We start from the raw sequence: 25,720 nt of genomic DNA, 5'->3' as shown, positions 1-25,720 counted from the left end.
CCCAATTCAATTGAATCAAATAGCAGTAAATAGAAGGTTGAAATTGACACATTTGTGGTCTCCTTAAACGTGATTCAGAAGTTGGAAACAAGGGCTATTCATTAAGCCCAATCAAAGATAATAGTGTGCCTACACTCCCTTGAATGTCCCAGAACAGAGAACAGGCTTCGAGGTCAACTAAAAAGGAAGATCCTTGGCGTAGGGCTTGACCGATGAGAGAAGATGGACTAATTGAGAAAGTGGGGAGCATTCTGATGTTGCTTGCGGCTCCTGAGTTTGGTTTTGCTTACGTGCTGCTAAATGAGCCGAAAGTCCAAGGTTGGGAAAGCATGCCAACCAATCAGAGAGTCTATGTAACAACATGCTATACAAAGTTTCAAAAATCAACCCGCTGCCATTTATCCCCCTATAATCATAATTATACGTTTTAGGAGGTGGTTAAAGGCATGCCCATTAGATGAGGGAAAGCCAATTAAGTTATTAACACATTTATTATTATATACTATAGGGACATATGTTCCCTTAATCTATCCGTCCCTTCAATAGGTTTTTAGTTTGCCACGTACGATGACATCATAGATGACGCACATCGAGGTATTAAAACCTTTGCATAATCACACTTGGGTGTGAGTGCGTGAATTACTGCCTGTTATTCACCCAATTGTCCTACTGTATTACTATGCTGATAATAAAGTAGTATTTTGCCATATTCCTTGAGTCTGTCCGGCTATTTGGGTCAGATGTTATTATTGGTAATTCCATCTGGCACAAGGTTCCAGAGCACATCAATGCCTAATGTTTCCTGCGTTGCTGTCTTTAAATAGCTAAACTAGAGCTCTGTTCAATAAAGCTGGATACATACAGGACAAACCAATCAGACAATATAGACGACATGTCTAAAGAAACATTTAATACAAAACAGGTACGAGTCCATCTGATTGGAGGAATTAGCACAACAGAGAATGCATATCTGAAAAAGGTCAATTGGTAAATGCTGTGGCTTAAAAATGCATATGTGCTTCTCTTCCTAGTACAATGTTTAATTCAAGATATGGAAAATACTGAACAACTATTTAAGAAGCAGACACATTTAAGATTAAGTGTGACTGTCCTGTCCCTCCTTGTGCACACGTGCACCAGTCTCTTCACGCTTTCTGATGCTGCATGATTGCATGCAGCGTTGCTTTCTGCGCCCTGGATTGTGCTGTATGACTGTCCTTTGCACACGTGTGTGGGTGTCTGTTTCCTTTTCAGTGCTCTATGACTGTCTCAATGCACCCCTGGGTCTAATGCTTTAAGTGAGCATAGAATGATAAATAGGTGGGGGGTCCCCAAAGTGTCGCAACCTACGAAGTGAGGGGGTGTACAGTGGTCACAGTTTCATCCACTCCTAGTTTTTCCAGACAGAGTGAAGCACAGGCAGATAAGGTGATTTGCCAAGGATCACACCATGTTTAATCCTGTGGGGAAGCCAGGATTTGAACCCATGTCTTTTATTTCCAAATGCTAAATCCCTTTCCATAGCAGTGGCTGAATACCAACACTCCTCCCTAAATATATTGTTCTTTGAGTAGAGACGATATCCATGCTTTCTTTGTTTGTTTGCATGTATGCATTTATGTAGGTTTCTTATCTAGAGCTTTTTTTTTAGCTGACTACAAGAGCACATATTTTGTTGGTCAGCAGTTGCAATTTGGCAATACACTATATATCTTCCCCTGTCCCTGTTTTAATGCTGCACCATCAATAAAGCTGATTTGTCAGAGGTCGAATCACTCTGGCAGCATCCAAGGCATACTTAAATAAACATGATGTACACACCACGCATGGTTCCATCTGATAGGAGGATTCAGCACAACAGAGAATGCATGTCTGCAAAAGCCAATTTTGAAAACTAGGGACTGATTCAGAGACCCTTTTCCAATGGGATTGCACCATTATAAAATGCTTCTGTGAATCAGGCCCATGTGTGCTTAAAACTCCTCTGTGCTGCTCTCAACAGTACAATGTCAATTTCAAGCTATGAAAGATCCTAAATGTTCTAGAAGTTGACAAACACGATGAAAGACACCTCACTTCCACTTATTGAAAGGTATTAAATGATGGCAATAGGAAATCAATGATACTGTGTATGCACAAAGCCTGCACTCCGGTTACCTTTACATATCAATGCAGGGCGCCTAGAGTCAGAGGGGAGAGGCGTTAGATAGTCTCTGCGGGTGGCTGCCGTAAGCTCCTTAATAATCAACAAAACAATACAAATTTCGCCATTGGCTGGCAATGGCAGTACATTAGGGAACTGTAGAGAAGTTAATGAGATGTCACTACCACGGCTGATCATGAATGGAAGTAGGGACCCGGCAGTGGCCCGTACTGGAGGCTTTTATTTGGTTTTCCTGTTCTGGGAACCCAGGGGACCTGGGCCACTTAAACCCCTGCATATGTGCCTTTTCGTTAGTTGTGCAACGCTGTATTGGCCTTCGTGTCCTTTCTAGTGCTGTAATGCTGTCATGGAGCACATTTGTGTCATTCCATATGTACTTTCTCAAGCTCTGCGGCTGTATTGGTGCACACGTATGTCAATCTATGTGTCCTTTCTAGTGTGGCATAACTGTCCTGGCTGACAATCGTGTTAGTCAATGCTCTTTCTCCTAGTGGACGACCGTGCTGGTGCATGGTTGTGTCGTTGCCTGAGTCCTGTCCTGTGTACATTTGCACACGTGTGTCGATCTCTCTGTCCTTTCTGATGTGGCATGACTGTCCTGGTGAAAACATGTGTCTGAGTAGCTTAGTCCACAATCGTGTGGGTTGCTGGACTGTGAAATGATTGTAGACAGTCCCACGGTCACATGCTCTTGATGACTTTATGAATCCAGTCCCTGAATTTTGAGACACGAGTGTAAACATCAGGGAAGCGGGGAACGCCGCATCGCAGTCCTGAAAACGACACAACACCAACTGCTTTCGCCCCACAAACCAGGGGTCCTCCGGAATCCCCCTGCAAAACACAAGACAGCATTGGTCACTTGTAATGCTGATATATGGTGCAAACTAAAGAAAAAGAATCTCTTCAAACTATAGGAGTACCAATGCATAAGCAACATGAAGATGCCACAGTTAGGAAGGCTGGATTCCATGCCCCACTCAGCACACCACTATTTTACCATGTTCTATTTTTTGTTTAGTTTTGGCTAAAAGGGCTGAAAGCCACCAGTACTAGAAAATTAATGACTGCCATCGAAAGCATATGTAGATGTGCCATTTTGTTCTGCCATTTGTGCAGGGTTGCATATATGCCAGGAGCATGCACAGTGCCAGTTTCTGTGTATAATCTAGATTCTTGTCACATTACAATGATTTAAAACATCATTGACTGCCTTTAGTAATAGTTGCCTGTAATGCAACGTCGCGTTAAGTTGTTCGCTATCTAAATCATCTCACGTTGTCAATTGAGAGAATAGATTTCTTCCTGAAAAACAACTGTATCTATTGCAGTGGGTTATTTTAAGCTGTGGGGCCACGCATGGTGTAATACAAACCTTTTAACTGAGTATGCCTGCAGCCTCCTGATTCCTAAGCAAAACAACATCCCAAACAGCAGCCAGAATAAAAGCACTTAACGTGTCTGATTGTCATGTTTTAAATAGAAAATATAGAGCATGCAAAAGTTAGTAGGAACATGTTCTTTTTTAGTTTTGTAAAGTCAATGTAAAGACTGGTATCAACAAGTTATCCATTATATTGGGATAATTTGGAAAACATTGTTCTATGTAAAAGTTCCAATTTCAAAATAGCTGAATGGAGGACCATGCCATGAAAAACACAAATGGTTGGCTTTGACAATGCTTGCTACGTTGAGGCTTGTTCCCAGATGTTAACACCCAACATGCTGTCCCTCCCTCACTTTTCCTATCGAATGTTATAAATAAATGTACTCTAGTGGAGTCATGACAGGCACAATACCTGGTCAAGATCACACTAGTTGCCAAGTGTTTCACTATGAGTTGGTGTTATGCTATTTTCTTCCCGATGATTTCATAGGCAGAGCAATAGTGTGCCTGGACTTTTGATGTATTTCCGAAAGGCTGATTCACAGCCCAAGATCACACCAATAGTCAAGGATGAGATCGGAGATAATGAGAGTATGTTCCTTAGTGCCTCGTCAATGATAGATATGGTATGCTATGTTACAGAGCGACTTGCGCCCGCCTACCACAGATCTGTGGGCTGACTGGGAAGTGCATTGCTCTGGGAAGTCCTTCAGACCAAGGACTGGTTACAGAAGGTTGTTGGGTCCTAGCGTTGTATGAAGAAATCATGGCGCTATAGCTGGGATGAAATATTGAATGTCTGGTCTAAAGCATAGTGGCTTAGGCAAAACTAAAGGGGAATGCTTTCAAATGCTTCCAGAAAGTCAATGTGTCACTCTGCGTAATGATGCTGGGAGGGTGTCCCACTGTCATGCTGCCTGGACTGTGAATGATCACCCACCTTCGAGCGAACACTTCTAAACCATTGCGCTTCCGATCTTAACTGGCGATTGGGGATGTGGGGCCTAAGTTTGGTTGAGAAAGAAGAAAGGTTTAGCAATGGTAAGATTTTGAAAACCTGGCAGATGCTCTTAAAGATATCCTGTTCCTTTATTAGAAGCCATTGTAAGCAACGTAGGCTGGAGTAAAGTGATTTTGTTTCCTTAATATAAACCGGGTTCTGTCTCTGCATTCGGAAGCTTGAAGATGCAGATATTGAAGACTAAGCGTGAGGTAATGAATGAGTTCATGACCATTACTTGATGAGTGGAGGACAGGAAAAGGAGTAGGTAGATGTTTCACTTCTGTAATAAGAAAGAAGCTTGTCTTGGTAACTACCACAACTTGGTCTTTTAAATAAAGTTTATCATCAACGATAATGCCCAGGTTTTCAACTACCCTTTTTCTTCTTTTTTTCCAGGGACAGCCTTGTCTAGTGCCTTTGCTTAACCTCCACTGCTCCGATATAATGGTTCTAGTCTTGACTCTCGCCACTGGATTGCTGAATAGTAGCTTTACACATTTAATATATATGAGGCCGATTCCAAATCCCTTCAACACCGCTAGCAGCCAAGGTCACCTGACCGAATCAAATGCCTTGACTGCATCCAGCGAGGTTACTGCCATAAACTGGGTGCTGTCTTGGGTATGGTCAATGATATGGTGTAACTGTCTTAGATAACATTTGATGACCCTATTTGGGACAGAACCTGACTGATCTGAATGTACATGTTTGTGAACTACTGGCTTCAACCTATTAGCCATCAGAGCCGTCAGTACCTTTCCATCTTGGTTGAGAAGCGAGAGGGGTCTGGATGATCCGCAGTTGGTATCAGGTTTGTTAGGCCTCAGTAATGGAACTATAATTGACTCTCTTAATGACAGTGGTAAAATGCCTTTATCTAGTTATTCATTCAGCATTGCCAATACTGAGGGTTTGATCTCTGCCATGAATTCTTTATAGAACTCACTTGGTAGTCCGTCCGTGCCTGGATCCTTGCCTGACGGCAACCCTCTTATGGTGTGTTCCAACTCCTCTTTAGTTATGGGGGCTTCGAGCTTGTCTGCCTCTTCTGCATTTAGCGTTGGAAGATCTATCCGTGCTAAATCTTCTTCTATCTCTGACTCATGAGTTTCAGATGTTTCCTCATACAGCATCTTATAAAAATCATAAAACAGGTGTTTATGTTTTGTTGTGTCTCACAGTCCTCTCCATCTCTCGCTGTGACTGCCCAAATCATGCTCTGCTCCGTTTCACTTTTGTATTACCAGGCTCGCAAATGACCTGGTTTGTCCCCCTTAGTGTGCTGTTTTTCCACATACTTCCTATAACTTAGGTTATCTAATCTGTCCCAGTGTACTAGGCACTCCTGTTGCAGAGCCACAGCCTCTTGTGCACTTCCACTGGGTAAATCTCTCTGACCGTTCATAGCTTCTAATTTTGTTTCTGCCTTACGTAAGTTGGTCTCCATTTAGGCTTGAACCCCGTACACTTTGGCGATAGCTGTCCCTCTGATCACCACTTTGAAGGCCTCCCATAACGTGCCCTCTGATCCCACACTTCCTGTATTATGCGTGAAATAATCCTGCACCACTTCTCTTAAATGTTCCCGGAATGCTTCGTTTTTCAGAGCCTCACTCCTGGGACTCCATGTCAGGATACCTGCTATCGGGGGGGGGGAAACTCGCCATGTAACCATCAGTGAGGCGTGATCTGACAACATTAGTGCCTTATACTCCACCTCTACGAATTCACCCAGAGTGTCTTCTCCCGTAAAATGGAATCCAACCTAGTGTATAGGCATTGGGGCGCAGTGTAATGTGAGTATCCTGGGGCCATTGGTGTATATCCCGCCATATGACTGTGATTTTAAATGCTTGAAACAATGTGAATAGGGCTTTGGCCAGGGAAGCAGGGGGTGTAAACTTGTCATCTGGTCTGTCCAGCGTAGGGTTGAGTATGCAATTAAAGTCTCCACCCCATATCAGTGTGCCATCTCTAAGCGGACTTATTAGTGGGTATAACGTACAGTAGTAAGCCGCCATATCTTGGTTCAGTGCGTACGTGTTGATAATACAAAATTCTCTGTGTTCAACCCAACCTCGCAATACAAACATCCTGCCCTCTTTATCTCGGAAGGTCTCTAGCACTCTCACAGGTACCGACGTTGTTACCCATATTATTACACCCCTAGCATAAGAAGAATATGCTGAGCCTAGCGTCGTACCTTGTCATTTATTAGAAAGTAAGCTCTGTTTTTCTTTTGTAAGGTGAGTTTCTTGCAGGAGCGCAATGTCTATTTTCCAACGTAAGGCATAATTCTATTACGTTTAATATAACTGTTGAGGCCATAATTCTATTACGTTTAATATAACTGTTGAGGCCCCTGACATTCCAGAACACTATTTTAAGTTCCCCCATCGCACTTAAAACTTCTAACACGCATCAACAGTCCAATGTTCAAATAAAGCATATACAGTGTGGATACATAGGCTAACTCCCAATTTACTACCCCAACTCCCCTACCCTCCCCCTTCCCAACAATTGCCCAGCTCAATTCCTTGTGCTCAGGCATCCCCACTTCTCGCCTCCGCTCCAGGATCTCATCCTGGTGCATGGGGCGCAGTAGGCGGATACGTAACGGCTAATATCCGAGTAACCAAATCCCCAGGTTTTTAACTACCCGTTTAGGCTCTGGCCACTGGCCAAAGGCATCTGGCCAGAACGATGGGTTCCAATGGTTTGGATTCGCCATTTACAATCAGTATCTCAGTTTTTTCTCGGTTAATATTCTAGGCGTTGGTACCCGTCAAGTCCTTAACTGTGATCAGACCATCTCTAACTTTAGCGGACCCATGCATGGTCAGAACTCAGCAAGCTACCGAGCAGAAGAGCAACACCTGGGTTTTCCGTCTGGCAACACAGAGCCCATGTGCCCGAGACCAACTCAATTCAAGTCTCACTAGGGCATACAATGAACAGGTGCTTCCAATCTGCCTGCATCAAAACAGCAGATATCTCATTTTGCCGCTCACTCTTCCCCCCACTATTTCCAACCCTTCCCTCATTCTTACTGGACTGCCTGTGAAGCAGCAGCCCAAATGGTAGAAATCATGCTATAGTCCAATTATACTACACTGCATCCTTCTGCCCCTATGAACTACTCCAATGGTATGCCAGTCCAAGCCAGGGTCTTATGGAGCCAATCTAGCTCCTATGTTCTCTAGTCTACCTATTGCAGTACCTTCTGTTGAGTTAACGGGTTGCCCTTATTCAGGTGGGAGACCGGCTTATTGGGTTGTCCATGAAATAACCAAAAATAAAAAAATGAAAGGAGAAATGACCGAATTTGTTTAATCGAAAAACAAAAATGACTTTTTTGCACTTTTTATTTTTTGATAATGCGAGGATGGTGGGGAGACCCGCCGCACACACCCCTCACCTCTTACCTTAACAAATACACTTACTCCACCCCTCACCTATTATTTATCTAAAATATATACAAATCCCTACCAAATTCGATCTAAAAAACGTAGACTTTTTTTTTGCATTTGGTCATTTCTACGGATACCGGCCTATTGCTGCGTTTTTTACCTGATTGTTGGGGAAGTGGTGATGGGAAGGAACTGAGGCTTAGCACTTTCCTAAAGACGTGTTAAGAGATGCTGTGTGGAGGGATCCATGATGTTGGGGGTAAATGCTTTACAAGAGATGTTGACATACCATGAAGGCAGTTTCCATTGTTGCCAATGTGTACTATGAATGCGCCTCCTCAGGTGGGTTTTGTGGCTGTGCGGGATAGCGTTGACGCGGGCTGCTTGGTTTGTTAGAATGGTTACTGCAACAGTGTGGATTTCCCATTCAAGAGTGGACCCTCCAGGTCGACCCAAATGCAGGCATGGGGATATGAGGGCCTGCCAGGAGTGCATGATGGATCACCCCAAGTGCATATTGAGTCCTACACAGCATCTTCTCCTGTCTCACAAGCACCAGTTTCAGGGGTGTACTCAAGCAGTTCCTACGGTACAAGCAGCGCCCTAATGTTGAAGGGCCCCCATACAGACCCAATAACAATGCATGTTCATATGTGGCAGGAATCTTAAGGGCCCATCAGTACATTTTGCACGGTGCCCCCTTCCTATGTGCTATGCTGCTGACAGTTATCACCCTCCAACCATTTTGGTGAGTATTGCAGAGTTTGTCCATGAGGTAGAAATGTAAACCTCACAATCCAAGGGTCTATGCCCTTCTATAATGTCAATGACATGTTTGGAAGTACAGCTGATGTCAGTGAGGAGCAGACAACACTAATCTGACAAAGTGGAACCATGCTGGATTAGGAAACTGAAGGAAGTTCAACAATCAAGTCTAACCAACAGCCTGTCCCCATGCCTGTATTACGCCCAGCAGCATTGTTATGTTTCAGGAGAAATTGTTTGGTGCCGCAGTGGAGTGTAGGATTGCTCTTGCTCCAAATCCACTCTGTGCTAAAGCAATCGTCTGATAGGGAAAGCCTACAGGGGGGCACCCAAGACTCAAGGACCACTGATGATTAATCTAGATAGCTTTGAACACGTTGTTAAAACTGATATAATATTGTTTCATCCACAATGTATATGTTGGCCTATGCCCAGTCGCTTTGCGAGGAAATCCGTGTTGCAAGGTCACGACCTTAAGTGAATCAAGCTTCCGTTTTAGGTTAAAGCCGCCATTTTAGTTTATCTTGCAAAGTCACCCTGTGGCCTAAAATGGCAGACCTCTGTTCTCTTGTTCTTGCTTTAACTTCTTCAACCTCTGTAGGAGAGTTAATGTCCAACCTGCCTGCAGGCTACATGTTAGGGTCATGTAGACCTTGTCCTTTGTTGACCTCGGGATCAGGGGATTACTTGAATCGGCGATGTTAACCTAAAGGTATATAAGAACAATAACGCTGTCATGCGAAACGTCTGTTTGACCTGCATTAAAGCAATGTGTAAAGAGTGTGAGGGTAAACCCAGAGAATATTAGTGTTTGTTAGCAAATGTATTAAAAAGTATACCGCATGCACGAGATATGTAAATTAGGAACGACCCTGGCGTGACCCTAGCCCAGTACATGATTAACTTGTAGGAGGCTGGACATCGTTATAAAGAAATTGTATAAATACGCTGATGTCCAGCTAGCAATTCCTGTTCACTGCTCACATTGAACCCTGCTGGTGGTCTCTGTGATGTACTGACGGCCAAATAGCTATTTGTGCACTTTGTTTTGTAAACTGTACAGTATTGCAATAAAGATTCTGGGAATCTTCACAAGCCCGTGTTGGTGTATTACTCTTTGCATGGTGTAATAGCCTTAATATTGTATTTTCTGATTCCACAGATGGCGCCCGAATAGGGACCCTCAAGATTGACTTCGTCTCATTGACGGTTGGCTCGGCTATCGGACCGGGATCGGACGGTGCGAACAAAACAGCCCCTCTGGACGAGAAGTGAATTTCTTGGCGGAACAGCACGATCCGATCCCTGAATGATGAGCTGTAGCCCGAGACGACGTCTTGACGAGGGTCCATATATCGAGGTGGGTAAATTTGCCGAAATCACCAGACACGTGGGTCCTTAGAACTGTTCTTAGTAACACGATCGGGCCTCCCAGTCCTTTGGTCAGGTGAATCGTGACCTGATTCTTAATTTAACCCTGACAATTTGAATTTGGCGCTTTGTACTCGCGAGCACAATTATTTGACCAGGTGACACCAGAACTTTGATATGCCTGGGAAATTGTCTGCCTGCTTCAGGGCATTATTCCGCAGCGACAGACAATCTTTGGAAGATAGCCGTCCTGCACCACAGGAGGGGTCGCCGGCTGTCATGATGCCCTCTCCCGGGGAGCCGGTTCAAGCCCTGCGAACCCGAAAGCGGACATCCAGTCCCCAAGGAAGGACCCAGCAACCCCATATAGGGGCCCTTTGGACAGTGTCCTGGCGCCTATGGCGCCAGGCTCATAAAAGACATCAGTCCTGCACCAGGCTCATTATGGGAGTGCTTGGGTGCACTTACATGATGCAGACCATGCTGCAGGATCCCGGCCTCCTTGAGGCCTGAAAGGAACTACTTTACCTGTGGGACTAATTTACCATCCGGGCGTGGTCGGGGAAGGATACATACCTGATTGGAGGAAGGATACATACCTGGAACTTCTTCCAAGGCTATTTAAACCCCACCCGAACAGCCACACGTGCTTCGCGTTGTTCTGCATCTAGCAGCTGGACGCTCACCGTGTCTGCTCCTGAATCCTGACTTCTGCCACGCCTGCCAGCATCCTGGATCACCTGCAAAGGAAGAGAAGAAGAGAACAGAAGAAGGAAAAGTCCTTACCTGCTAAATCCGCATCCCGGAGACATCTCGCCGACAACCCCGAAAAGGAAAACTTTTATTTAAAAGCTCATTGCGTCGATCGCTGCAGCGCCGCATTCCACTCACCTTTACAGGGCGTCTCCATGTTCAGCAGCGATCATCCGGATTCGCAGTCACGCCCCAGCGCCTAGGGAGAAAAAGACCAGAACAAAAGGCGAGAGAGAGAAGGGAATAAGGAAAGCTAAATCTCCATGTTAAGACTTACCTGTTTATTCATTCCCTCTTCATTTCGGGTCCGCGCAGCATCCTGGCATTTCCGGGCCCCGGTCCCTAAGGGGAAAAAAAGACATCAGCGTTAATGAGCGAATGAAAAGCCATTACCAAAAAACGCTCATTAAAGACTTACCTGATTTCTACAAGGATTTCACCTCTCATCTCGGGTCGGTGCCTGTTCCCCGGCATTCCGTACACCGGCCCCTATGGGGAAAAAGATACTAGCATTAGTACATTAATGCATGGACACAAGGGGAACCTCTTATCAAAAAACTTACCTGGAAGCCAAGCAAGTTTGGTTCTCACCAATCCGAAAATCCAGTGAAGTAACTGGATACCAACGCGCCCCTGCATCAGAAGCAGAAGGGAGAGCTCATCCTTCCAGACCCTAAGATGAGACGCTACGAGGAAGCACAGAAGGGTTTCGAGGAGGGTGAGAGGGGAAAGTGGGAGGCCGATTGCATTACCCCGCAGACAGTTAATCCCCTATTTTCACCTACAGAAGGATACTTCTGCGAGCCAGACAAGCCAGATTTGGGGGACCGCTCCAGTCCGTCTTCCGAACCCTGCGCATCACCTTAGAAGAGGTCAGCAGCATGAACCAGGCCAGCGCCTCCGTGGGAGTCAGGTGAGCGTAACAGAACGCGAAGCCTTCCTACAAATTCCCACCCAGGCGCTATGGAAAGTTCTGAGACTGATCAGTTGGCCCAATTACTGGGGGAATTACGGGCCGAAGTACATGCCTCTCGTCAAGAGACTAATGCCCTCAGGAGGGAATTCATAATATCAAAGGAAAGAACTGATGACCTGGCCAGACAGCTTTTGCAAGGTCAAGCTGGGCAAACTCCTCTACCCGGTTCCAGAGAGAATCCTGCTCCTGTGGTTTCCAGTAACCCTGTGCAGATTAATCTACCTGGAAACATGCCGCTGGCCCCACCCGAACGCTTTGCTGGGGACCCCAAACGATTCGCCATATTCATGAATCAGTGTCGTTTGCACTTCCTATGCAAACCTGGGGCCTTCCCTAATGATCAGACCAAGGTAGCCTTTGTATTGTCATATCTCAGCGGCTGCGCTGCCGATTGGTCAGTTCCACTGGTTACTCAAGATGACCCGATTCTCCGTGATTTTCAAAGGTTTCAAGCAAGCATGGAAAGGTTATTTGCTCGACACTCTCAGGGGCAGGCTCTGGATGACAAACTTCTATCCCTGCGACAGGGCAATCAGGACCTCCTATCTTATATTGCAACCTTTAATAGACTAATTGTGGAAACGGGATGGCCAGAGGATAAAAGAGTCACGTTGTTTTATCGAGGCCTACGCGGAGAACTTAAAGATGTCTTGGCCCAAGTTGTAAATCTGCCCCAAGAATGCAAAGAGTATATAGACTTAGTGGTCCAATTGGATCACAGACTTCAAAACAGAAAAGCAGATCGGTCCAGGTTTGAGACCCGGGTGTTGGTCAAGACCCATGCTAATCCCAAGGGATTTGATGTCTCTGAGCCTATGCAAATTGGAGGGGTTAAAGGACCCTTAACTCAAAAGGAACGTGAAAGGAGGCGGCAGTTAAAACTATGTCTTTATTGTGGGAATTCTGGACACTTTCCACGAGATTGCCCGGAAAAACCGCCTCGAAAGGCGGTAGGAGCCGCTGATAAAAACCATGAAGACTCTGTTTCGGGAAACGACTCCGCCCGACAAGTGTAGGGGTCCGCTTGCCGAGCTTCAAAACTAACTCTCAGACCTCGCATTTCATTGTGCCAATGGTTCTCGTAGATCCAGAACAGCCTAAGCGGTTCCATGCAATAAAGGCATACATCGATAGTGGGGCTATTGGAAACTATGTGGATCGTGAATTGGTCTCTAGGATTAACCTCCCTCTCTGTCCTAAAACCTGCAAAGATGTCATCACCACAGTCGATGGAACTGAAATTGCCTCTGGACCGGTAACACATTCCACTACTGAGGTGACTCTTATTGGTCCCGACGGCCATCGGGAGGGTGTTGTGTTTGATGTAATCAAGGCTCCACAGTTTCAGGTTATTCTTGGAATCCCTTGGTTAGAGACACATAATCCTCGAATTGATTGGCGAGCTAAGAGAATAACCTTCCCGGATTGTACACAAACCTGCTACCCAGAAAACCTGAAGATTAATCTAGCATCTATAACCTCTGCCTCCATGCAACTACCTCCGGAATACCAAGACTTTCAGGACGTCTTCCAAAAGGAACAGGCCAACACGTTACCTCCTCACAGATCGTACGATTGCCAAATCGATCTGGTGCCCGGTGCACAACCCCCTTGTAGCAGGATTTATGCCCTTACCGAACCTGAGAATCTGCATTTGAGACAATATTTGGATCAATACCTAGCTAATGGTTTTATTCGCCCGTCAAAGTCCCCGGCATCCTCGGCTTTGTTCTTCGTGCCCATAAAAGAAGGCGACCTTAGAACTTGTATCGATTACCGCGCATTGAACCAGATAACGGTTAAAATCCGTTATCCTCTGCCTCTGATCTCTGAACTCCTTGACCAGGTGGAGGACGCTTGCATATACACCAAGTTAGATCTCCGGGGAGCTTATCATCTGGTACGAGTTAAAGAAGGCGACGAATGGAAAACTGCCTTCCATACTAAATACGGATTATTCGAGTACCAGGTGATGCCTTTCGGATTGTGTAACGCGCCGGCTGCCTTCCAATACTTCATGAATGATGTCCTTCGGGAACTCATCGATGTTTGTGTTGTCGTATATATCGATGACATTCTGGTGTACTCCTCTTCGGAATCTGATCACAGAAAACACGTCAGGGCAGTACTTGAAAAACTGCGCCAACACAAACTATTTGCTAAATTGGAGAAATGTGTTTTCCATACCACAGAAGTCGAGTTTCTAGGTTTCATCCTGACACCCAAAGGAGTCCAAATGGACTCAAGAAAAGTGGATGCCATCCTCAAATGGCCATCACCTAGCTCTGTAAAAGGGGTTTAAAGCATGCTCGGCTTTGCCAATTTCTATCGCAGGTTTATCCCGGAATTTTCACGCGTGGTACAACCCATTACTGCACTCTTGAGGAAAAATAAACGTTTTGAATGGTCTGAAGAAGGCGAACAGGCCTTTCAGGATTTAAAAGCTAAGTTTACCTCTGCACCTATATTGAAACACCCGCGTCCAGATCTCCCTTATGTCGTCGAGACTGACGCATCCAGCCTAGCCATGGGAGCTGTCCTATCCCAAAGAGATCCCGAAACCAACCAACTGCATCCCGTAGCATTTTGGTCCAGAAAATTCTCGGCACCCGTGGTTAATTATGCAATCACGGACAGAGAACTGTTAGCCATTAAGTCCGCTTTTAAAGCCTGGCGGCATTATCTGCTTGGCGCTCGACATACCATCACAGTGATCACTGATCACTGGAATTTACAGTATTTGAAAAAAGCCAAGGCTCAGTCATCACGGCAGCTCCGATGGGCTTTGTTTTTCGCTGAATTTGATTTCGTGATTACCTATCGACCTGGCTGCAAGAATGGCAAAGCAGACGCCTTATTCCGAATTGGAATGGGAGAATCTGATACAAACTCAGAACCAGTACCAATAATTCCTGAACAGAGGATTCTAGGCATGACTTCGTTACAGACGCTTGAAGACATTCAAGCCAGAGTGAAACAACTCCTGGACCCTACAACCTTACAGGAATGGATACATAAGGGATCAGACTTTACCATAGATAATGGTTTACCTTATTTCCAAGGACGCTTATTCCTGCAACATAAGGAATTACACAAACTAGTTATTTCCGGTTATCATGATACATTAATAGAGGGACACCCCGGTATTGCCAAGACAGAGGAAAAGGTGAAACAACAATTTTGGTGGCCCTCTTGGCGAAAAGATGTTAAATCTTTTGTGATGTCCTGTGGTGTTTGCGCCCAAAATAAAAGTCAAAAGAAAAGACCAGCCGGTCTCCTTCAACCTCTAGACATACCGCCAGCACCCTGGCACACCCTATCAATGGATTTTATTACGGACCTGCCTCCTTGTTCGGGGTACAATACTATTCTGGTAATTGTGGATTTGTTTTCCAAAATGGCCCACTTTATTCCTTTGAAAGGTTTACCTTCAGCTTCTGTCCTAGCCAAATAATTACTCGAAAATATTGTTCGGCTACATGGATTCCCATCTATACTAATCTCTGACCGGGGAAGCCAATTCATTTCCCACTTCTGGCGCAAATGTTGTCAAATGGCGCAGATCGACGTAAGATTATCGACCAGTCACCACCCTCAGACCGATGGTGAGACCGAGAGGACAAATCAGACCCTTGAGCAGTACTTACGCTGTATGTTACAGCAATCTGAAAGCAACTGGAAAGACATTCTTTGGATAGCCGAATACGCATATAATAATTCGGTACACTCTGGAACTGGCCACAGTCCTTTTTATACTTTGTTTGGGCATCACCCTCGAACCTCAAACCTTGACTCACCTCAGAACCTCGGAATGCCTGCAGTAGAACATCTGCATTCCACAATTACCCAAGCCTTCAAAGAGGCAACTACGCATTTACGACAAGCCAAGAGAAAATACAAGGAGAATGCTGATCTACATCGGAGTGAAGCACCTCCGTATCAGATTGGGCATCAAGTGTGGTTAGCTACCAGACATTTACCACTCAAAGGGCCTCGAACTTTTAACCCAAAATATCTGGGACCTTATTCTATTACGGCAATAATTAACCCAGTGGCTGTTAAACTTGATTTACCAGCTAGTATGCAAATTCACCCTGTTTTTCATGTGTCACTTCTGAAACCAGTGGTACCTGGAACCCGACTACTCAAACCTCCAGAACCTATTCTAATAGATGGGGAGCCCGAATTCGAAGTGAAGAACATTTTAGACTCAAAAATGTTTAGGTCAAAACTGTTCTACCTAATTGATTGGAAGGGGTACAGACCTCAGGAGAGGTCGTGGGAACTCAGCGACCATGTGCATGCACCTTGATTAGTCAGGAAATTCCACCGACTCTTCCCAGACAAACCAAAACCCCCAGAGGGAACAACCTTGGGAGGGGCCTTGGGGGGGAGTGCTGTCATGATGCCCGCTCCCGGGGAGCCGGTTCAAGCCCTGCGTCCCTGAAAGCGGACATCCAGTCCCCAAGGAAGGACCCAGCAACCCCATATAGGGGCCCTTTGGACAGTGTCCTGGCGCCTATGGCCCCAGGCTCATAAAAGACATCAGTCCTGGCGCCATAGGCGCCAGGCTCATTATGGGAGTGCTTGGGTGCATTTACCTGTTGCAGACCATGCTGCAGGATCCCGGCCTCCTTGAGGCCTGAAAGGAACTACTTTACCTGTGGGACTAATTTACCATCCGGGCGTGGTCGGGGAAGGATACATACCTGATTGGAGGAAGGATACATACCTGGAACTTCTTCCAAGGCTATTTAAACCCCACCCGAACAGCCACACGTGCTTCGCGTTGTTCTGCATCTAGCAGCTGGACGCTCACCGTGTCTGCTCCTGCATCCTGACTTCTGCCACGCCTGCCAGCATCCTGGATCACCTGCAAAGGAAGAGAAGAAGAGAACAGAAGAAGGAAAAGTCCTTACCTGCTAAATCCGCATCCCGGAGACATCTCGCCGACAACCCTGAAAAGGAAAACTTTTATTTAAAAGCTCATTGCGTCGATCGCTGCAGCGCCGCATTCCACTCACCTTTACAGGGCGCCTCCATGTTCAGCAGCGATCATCCGGATTCGCAGTCACGCCCCAGCGCCTAGGGAGAAAAAGACCAGAACAAAAGGTGAGAGAGAGAAGGGAATAAGGAAAGCTAAATCTCCATGTTAAGACTTACCTGTTGATTCATTCCCTCTTCATTTCGGGTCCGCGCAGCATCCTGGCATTTCCAGACCCCGGCCCCAAGGGGAAAAAAAAGACATCAGCGTTAATGAGCGAATGAAAAGACATTACCAAAAAACGCTCATTAAAGACTTACCTGATTTCTACAAGGATTTCACCTCTCATCTCGGGTCGGTGCCTGTTCCCCGGCATTCCGTACCCCGGCCCCTATGGGGAAAAAGACACTAGCATTAGTACATTAATGGATGGACACAAGGGGAACCTCTTATCAAAAAACTTACCTGGAAGCCAAGCAAGTTTGGTTCTCACCAATCCGAAAATCCAGTGAAATAACTGGATACCAACGCGCCCCTGAAGCAGGATGGAGAGCTCGTCCTTCCAGACCCTAAGGTGAGACGCTACGAGGAAGCACAGAAGGGTTTCGAGGAGGGTGAGAGGGGAAAGTGGGAGGCCGATTGCATTACCCTGCAGACAGTTAATCCCCTATTTTCACCTACAGAAGGATACTTCTGCGAGCCAGACAAGCCAGATTTGGGGGCCCGGTCCAGTCCGTCTTCCGAACCCTGCGCATCACCTTAGAAGAGGTCAGCAGCGCGAACCAGGCCAGCGCCTCCGTGGGAGTCAGGTGAGCGTAACACCGGCATGTACTATGTACTGTAAGAAAGGCTTTGGTAGTATAGCATTTAATGACATTTAATGACATTTGGCACAGACAGACCAGACATAATTCTAATCTTCGGTGGCCAACCAATGGTAGCTTTGAAATCCCTCGTATAGAATATTTAGAGTCTGTATTGGTAAAGAAAAGGGCTAGACCTGCAGCATTTGACGCATAGCACAGTTGGAAAACAGAAGCTTTGCAGCAACAAAAGAGTAGAGAGAAACATATGCGTCGACTTATGATGAGTGTCGAAAAGGCACAGTTATATGATCAAAATAAACAATTGGAATCAGTTAGGAACGCGGACAGAGCGTTTCAATTAGGCATTCAGAAAATCTACCCTTTGAAAGATTTTCATACGTCCGATGAATTGATTAACAACTTCTGCATGAACGAAGGCCCGATGCCTCTGCACCACCCCCGTACGCCCCTCCTCCCGGTGCTTTGCCCCTTCTTGTTGTTATTCCTCCTCCTATAGTTCCTCCGGTCCTCCCTGTTGTTCTTCCTGTTGTTCCTCCAGCCGCCGCTCCTTTGCCTGTCCCCTTGCCTACACCTGTTGACATTCAGAATGTGCCTACTCTTCCTCTTCCAAGTGATTCCGTATCGCTTGCAGTAGACCAGGGAGCGGGATCAAGGGTTGTGACTCGTAATACTGTGTCCTAAGATAAAAAGAATGAATTGATTGCTTGGGCTAAACATTGTATGGAGAAGGGTGAACAAGCGGATGTTTTTTCCACACTCGAAAATTTAAAAAGTATTCCTGAGAAAAATGTTTTTATTGAAGGGTTAGGAATTCAATTGAGTATAATGTGGAATAGATTAAACGATGTAGATCTCCCACAAGGGTTACGGGATTTGAACGCCTTAGCGTTGTCTAGAGATACTGCATACTGCGGAGAAAGTATATGAGCATGTCAAGAGGATTTTTGGGTATAAGAAGGAGTTGGAAGAGTTACAGAATGAAGAAGTAAATGATGATAGTTTAGGTACTATGTTCTTGCAGAAACGGTTTTCTCCTCGCTGTGGATTGATAGGTGAGGAAGCACAAATTTGTACAAAGGATGCGATAAGATGGATTTCGGATATGTCGATAACTCCAGATGAAGTATATGACACGTATGGTCAGTATACGTTAGAAATGCAAAAGAAAGTGATTCCGGTTATGGTAGAATTCCTGCAGAATGAGTGTGTAAAAAGAAAGATTTGTTGTCCCGCAGAATTGTTGAGTGTTTATAAGAGAGCCTTTTCGATTGATACTTCTTCGACTGCCTTAGCGCTTCATTTGGCTCTGTTGCTTAGTAAGCGTTCGGAGCTGCCTACTTCTCAGTTGCCTATGAGAGAGGTCCCTCCGACATTTGTCCCAAAAGTTGAGATTGCGGCCAATGCTGCACAAGGAATACTCGCGGTGGACATTCCTGCACATTACGTATCGCAGTTTGTTCACGTCCCATCCTCAAGACAGGAAGTGAACACTATAAAGCAATCTATTCCTGATATAAGAAAGAATCCGATGGGGTTCTATAAAGAAATAGAGTCGGTCTTACAATCATCGGTATTCACCTTAAGTGATATTGATTTATTATTTCCTGTGATCCTGCCAGTCGATTTGTGGAAACAGATTAGGACTGTAGATGATGTACCTGGGTTAGGAGATACATGGGATAACATGGTTAGGCTCGACAGAGGAAGACCAGCTGGCGAGCGACCACCTCAAGTGATATTAACTTTGCCTGATAGGATTATTGTAAAATTAAAAACTATAGTTCCTGAAAAAAGAATCATTTGGGACAAGCTTACGGCCTGTGTCCAAGGAAAGTCTGAGGGTGCTACCGATTTCTTTAATCGGTTTGAACAGGTATTTTCAGATTTCAGTGGAAAGACTTAGGCACAGAGTCAGGGAAAAGGCTGTTTGTCGACAAATTTGTACGTGGATTGCTGCCTGACATCCAGTTACAGATTATGTCCTCCGAAAGCGCTTGGCAGGCGAAGTCTCAATCAGAAGTACTGCACATGGCTCAGTACTATGAAAATCGTGTAAATAATGAAAAGGAAAAACTTGAGAAAAAAAAGGGTGACCTAAAACCAAAAGTCCTATTACAACAGATTGTTAGAAACCCTAGAGGGGGTAATCAATTTAGAGGTCAATACATTCCACAGGGAAGTACGCTCCTGGCGCCGGTAACCATTAACCAGTGCGCCTATCGTCGACAGGAAGGTCACTGGCGCGCACAATGTCCGACCTTGCAGCAAAGATCATTTGGGAACATGGGTAGATGATCCAGAGGTCGCCCAGGTGCAGGGGGCCCTGGCAGAGGTCAGAATCACAGCAACCTCCTTCACAGGATAGACAAGTATCGAGTGTGGATAATAGAAACATTTTTGATCACCCTTCTGCCGCGCACCTCTCTGAAGAGCTTCCTTTTGATGACATTCTGTTCCGTTAGGATTGCCCAAAACAGGATTTGCAACCAACGCCTATTCCCGTTCATTAGAAAGGCCTCTATGTTGAGATGGCGGTGGGAAATAGGAAGCATCTATGTCTAGTAGATACGGGAGCACAAAAGTGTTACATTGACCATTCACGGGTTCCAAACAGTCCCCTGTCAGGGCAGTCCAACGTTTCTGTAGGGTTTTCAGGCACATCTGTAGTTTGTCCGGTCTCTTTGCTGGTACCGATAACACTGGGTCCCTTCACGGAGCAGTGTCCATTTCTACTTACCACAAACTGCGGGGAGAATTTGCTGGGGTTAAATTTGTTGAAGGAATTGCATGCAGTAATACATTGTTCCCCGGACGGAGTTCGGTTAACAATTTCACCTCAGCAATCACCCGCCTCTCAGTTTTTGACTCGACCTTTACCGCCTGAATTCAGTAATATTCCGGAATGCTTATGGGCAATTGATGATAATGATGTGGGCATTCTTCAAATTGAACCTGTTAAAATTATTCTGAAACATGGAGTAAAATTGCCTCGCATCCCGCAATATAAGATCTCAGTTGAAGGCGAACAGGCTTTGAACTGTATAATCTCTGATTTTGTACATCGTGGAGTAATTGAGGAAATTACCGATAGTTTGTGTAACAGGCCGATTTTGCCAGTTTACAAAAAAGGTGATAATGCGATTCCCTTTTGGTTTATAATTGATTTACGTGCTATTAACAAAATTGTGGCTCCTCAATTTCCCATTGTACCTGATGTTACAACGATACTAACTATGATTCCGGCTTCTGCCACTCACTTTAGCGTTGTTGACCTTAAAAACACGTTTTTCAGCATTCCCATACACAAGGATAGCAGGTATTTGTTCGCGTTTACCTTAGGTGGACGCTCATTCACATTCACTCGTGCACCACCAGGGTACATTGAGACTCTAAGTATTTATAGTAGGGCATTAAAAGAGCCGCTCGACACCCTCGAGTTGCCTACTACTTGCACGTTACTACAGTATGTAGATGATCTCCTCTTGGCTGCTGATTCTGAGAGTGCCTGTAAAGAAGGCACTGTGTTGTTGCTTTGTCATCTAGCAAAACATGGCCACAAAGCTTCGCTCAAGAAATTCCAATATTGTTGTCAGGAGGTCGCCTATCTAGGCTATCTCCTGTCAAAGGAGGGAAGACGGTTCACACTTGAACGAATAAAAACTATTTCTGGCATGTCTGTCCCAAATACGCAGAAGAAAGTTAGAGCCCTGATAGGTATGGCTTCTTACTGTAGATTGTGGATCCCTAACTTTTCGTTAACAATTAAACCAATGCTGGCTTTGACAAAGAAGGGCATTTCTTTGCCATTGCCATGGCCTTTGGAACACCAGACAGCATTTGACTTGCTCAAAACCATGCTGTGTTCGCGCCGGTTTTAGGAACTCCAAATTATGAAAAGGCCTTCGTGTTGTATGTGCATGAACGTGATGGATGTGCTTTGGCTGTGTTAACGCAGGAACATGGAGGGAAGAATAGGCTGTGCGGCTATTCCTCATCCATCCTTGATCCTGTTGCATGAGCTTTGCAGAGATGTTTGAAAGCTGTCGCTGCTGCTGCGTGTGTAAAACAGAGCGAGGGAATGGTCCTGGGTCATGCGTTAATCCTAATGGTACCTCACTCTGTAGATATTTTATTGAATAGGACTCAAACGCAACACCTCACTTCCGCACGATTGACAAGATACGAATTGATCTTGTTTGCTCCCCACATTCAAATTCAGAGGTGTTGTGTATTAAATCCGGCTGAACTTTTATCTGTCCCGGATGATAATGTTGATGGTGACGAAACGTCACACAATTGCCTTTACACTACAGAACAAGAGACTAAAGGTAGAATTGATTTGAAAGACATGCCTTTGAATAGCCCACAAGGAGACCTATTTTGTGATGGCTCTTGTTTCAAACTTCCGAATGGTACATCCACGTCTGCTTATGCCGTCACTACTTTAAGCACGATTGTGGAAACCAAAAGAATTATGCATAATCCGCGCAGGCCGCAGAAATTATAGCGTTAACTCGAGCTTGTGAACTTTCTGAAGGGCTTACAGTAAATATATATACCGACAGTCAGTATGCCTTTGGGGTAGTTCACAACTTCGGTAGACTGTGGAAAGAACGAGGTTTCTTGACCTCACATGGCACAAAAATACAGCACTTTAATAGTGCAATTACTTTCAGCGCTCGCACTCCCTGTTCAGTTAGCCATTATAAAATGTACAGCACATCAAAAGGTTACAGATGATATAGGAAAAGGGAATGCTTTCGCTGATCAGATAGCTAAGCAAACTGCCACTGATTTTAGTTCAGAAATGTATGCTTTAAGAGAAACTGTAAATGTTTGCACTTTTGGTGAAAGTATCGATTCTGTAAAAGACATTCAAGCAGATGCGACTATAGAGGAGACCAAGAAATGGGTCGAAGGTGCAGGGAGATTGGATGGTGATGGGTGTTGGGTGGACAATGTTGAAGGAAAATGGTTACTCCCTGACGCCTATATTACAATGATGGTCATTATGGCTCATAGTCCGACCCATGTCTGCGCGCGTAAATTGACTAAAATGTTACATAGTGTATGGGCCAATGATAACATTTTCAAAATTGCGGAGCGCTTTGTCCAAGGGTGCATGGTCTGCTTGCAGCACAATGTAGGAAAAGGTACCTCGACTCCTAGAGGAAGTTTCGCTCCACCCTCCGTTCCGTTTGAAGTTATCCACTTTGATTTTATTGAGATGGAAAGTTGCAACAATCTTAAATATGTGTTGGTTGTCATTTGTGCATTTAGTAAGTGGGTTGAGGCCTTCCCTGTTAGAGATGCAACAGCCGTAACCACGGCAAAAACTCTGTTAAAGGAGTTCTTTCCTAGGTTCGGGCTGCCGAGAGTCATCTGGTTGGATAATGGGCCACACTTTATCGCTGCCGTAATCCTACAAATATGCAAAGGATTGCAGATTGATACACGGTTCCATTCGGTCAGACATGCCCAAAGTGCCAGATTAGTAGAAAGGCACAACGGCATTATAAAGAACAAGCTCGCTAAGACGTGTGCCGGCACCAAGTTAAAGTGGCCGGACGCCTTACCGATCATGTTGCTATCGATGAGAACAACCCCTCAAACTAAGACTGCGCTCTCTCCCTTTGAGGTGGAAATGGGAAGACCTGCTAAAATTTGGGGTATGCCAAAGAGTCGCTCGTTGCGGGATATAGAGAATGTGTTTCTTTCAGATTACTGTTACCAGTTGACTAAAAATCTATTTTCAATTTATCACCAGGTGCGAGAGGCATTACCTGTACGATACGATGGTCCCGGTCACAGTCTACGACCAGGGGACTGGATCCTCATGAAAGTTTTTGAAAGAGCGTCTTGCCTTGCACCTCGGTGGAGGGGTCCCAACCATGTCCTGCTAGTCACCCAGACTGCTGTGTGGGTAGCAGGGCGTAAGAACTGGATCCATGCGACACACAGCAAACAGATCCCGCAGCCCGTGCCATACGATACAGAAGACACAGAATCCCTTTCCAATGCTGTAACCAATGTGCCTGAAACAGCAACAACTGACAAGAGAGTATCGGAGACCGTTCCAGAATTCGTAAGGCCAGACAAAACGGCCATCTTGTCTCCGCACTTTCCAACAGTGGTACTTCCGGATCAATCATTTTCTGACCCCATTTCCGTTCACTCGCCACCTCCAGTGGGAAGTGACGACATACTGTTCTCCGATCCTTTGGCACCGAAAATTGTGAAATATAATTTACATCCAAGAAAATAGACGTACGGCACAGTTTGACTGTGCGATCGAGGAAATCACTTGAGGGCTTGCCTTTTGGCCCGACTGTATGAAAGGATTCTTTTGGCTAAGGGTTGTGGGAAAGACATTAAGAAGACGCGCAACTGGAGTCGCCAGCAAACGAACAATTGGTGTTTTTTCGATTAAAGACGACGATGCCTGCATCCGCTACTGCTTGCACTGAACTTTTAGATAAATATGTGGCTAGCAGAGACAATAAACAAGCGTGTAAGGGGACCCCGAAAAATGTATTGTTGCCTTTTAGTAATAATAACTGGGTTTGTAGTAACTGTTGGTTTTGGGTTATGGTATCTGGAGGAAGCATATCCGCTAGAGGACTTTTTACCTGTTGAAAATGTATCTGTTTTCCCCACTCCTTCTGTGCAATTGCATACCTTGTCGCCTAGAGATTCTTCGCATAGACGGAATTATCAGAATAATACTCTTTTGTTAATAATGAATGCCACTCATGCAATTTTGAATAGGACCAACAGCTGGATCTGTTCACATCTACCGCAACATGGGGATAAGGGGCTAGGTTGGTATATTCATCCTTTACCTTTGACAACTGCTTGTTATGCTTCTCTTAGAGTGCTATTCTTTGGCCGATGGAATGACAGCATCTCAGGGAACTTTGATGGTACAAATTTGAATAGTTTTGAAAAACGTGTTTTGATGCCCCTGGGATGCTCTCGTTTTGCAAATAGGAGTAAGCCAAACGTTGCTTCTGTTAGGCCCTCTGATAGATTGTCTCGTCCTTTTCAGTCTTTGATCTCTTTCAAAATGGCTGTTATAGGCAATAAGGATGCCACGCCTCCATCTTATTCTGTTAACCATAGCCCCGATTCAGTATCCTTCTGCATACAGAGGAATGGAACACGGTCAATGGGTAATTTTAGAAAATGCACCAACGTTGCGAATTTGACTAGTGAGAACAGACCTCTGTGCATAGGTGAACCTGTCTATTTTGTTTGCGATAATGTGGCATTTCCATGGTTGCCCAGGGATTGGCAAGGAACCTGTTATTTAGGGATTCTATTACCTGGGGTGTTTATTGCCAGTACTGCAGAAACTTCGAAGACTCGTCCACGACGAGGTGTGAAGGGGGATACTCCAGCACAAACTCTAGGAGACATCATGAAATCCTTTGTGCCATTTTTTGGGCAAATTACGAATTCAGAAGATATCAGGGGACTAGCGAGAGTACTGGAGAGAACATCAACCGGACCACTGACATACTCTATAATATGACGTTAAAACAGAAAGTGATAAGATTAGTAGCTCTTCAGAAACCGGATGGCATTAGATGTCATTCTGGCAGAGCGTGGAGGAGTATTTAAATTGGTGGGGTCCGCTTGCTGCGTTTACATTCCAGACTTCTCTCCAACAATCTTTAGGGTGATCCAAAATCTACATGTTCTTAGTTCGGAAGTACATGTTCCTGAGGGAACCTGGGATCTTAGTACATGGTTTTGGGACCTCATACGATCATGGGGATGTAAGTTGTTTTCGGCCCTGCTGATTATCTTGGGTAGTTTTCTGTGCCTTTGTTGTTGTATACAGTGTCTCCCTGGTATATGTTCAGTATTAGAGGGGTGTTGCGCGCAAGCAACAAGTGTATTAGCGCACAAAATATACGCCCCAGATAAGATTTCCAAGGAGTATGTGTTGAAAGAAACTCTAGTGTCTGATCTAATGGCAATAGATATGTCTGACAATGATTTGGGGTGTATAGACGTTGAAATGTGGAGTTAGTCGCAAAGTGATTGAAGGTAGTTTAGCGCTTGGCGTAGGCCA

General features: G+C 45.2%; 1 protein-coding gene across 2 annotated transcripts in view; it reads right to left on the bottom strand.

Annotated features, from left to right (window-relative positions):
- Positions 1-895: 895 nt before the first annotated feature.
- Positions 896-25,720, bottom strand: part of LOC138569651 (serine protease 57-like) — a 111,777-nt gene continuing 86,952 nt past the window's right edge. For both annotated transcript variants that reach the window (XM_069647812.1, XM_069647822.1), the window contains exon 5: positions 896-2,998. In XM_069647812.1, coding sequence (XP_069503913.1) covers positions 2,846-2,998 — 153 coding nt within the window. In that variant the 3' untranslated portion in view covers positions 896-2,845. The remainder of the gene's footprint in view (positions 2,999-25,720) is intronic.

The sequence above is a fragment of the Ambystoma mexicanum genome, chromosome 1p (genome assembly GCF_040938575.1).
Source record: "Ambystoma mexicanum isolate Mex_15411 chromosome 1p, UKY_AmexF1_1, whole genome shotgun sequence".
Taxonomy (NCBI): Eukaryota; Metazoa; Chordata; class Amphibia; order Caudata; family Ambystomatidae; genus Ambystoma; species Ambystoma mexicanum.
Note: the sequence above shows the minus strand (reverse complement) of the source record. Positions and strands in the feature narration are given on the sequence as shown.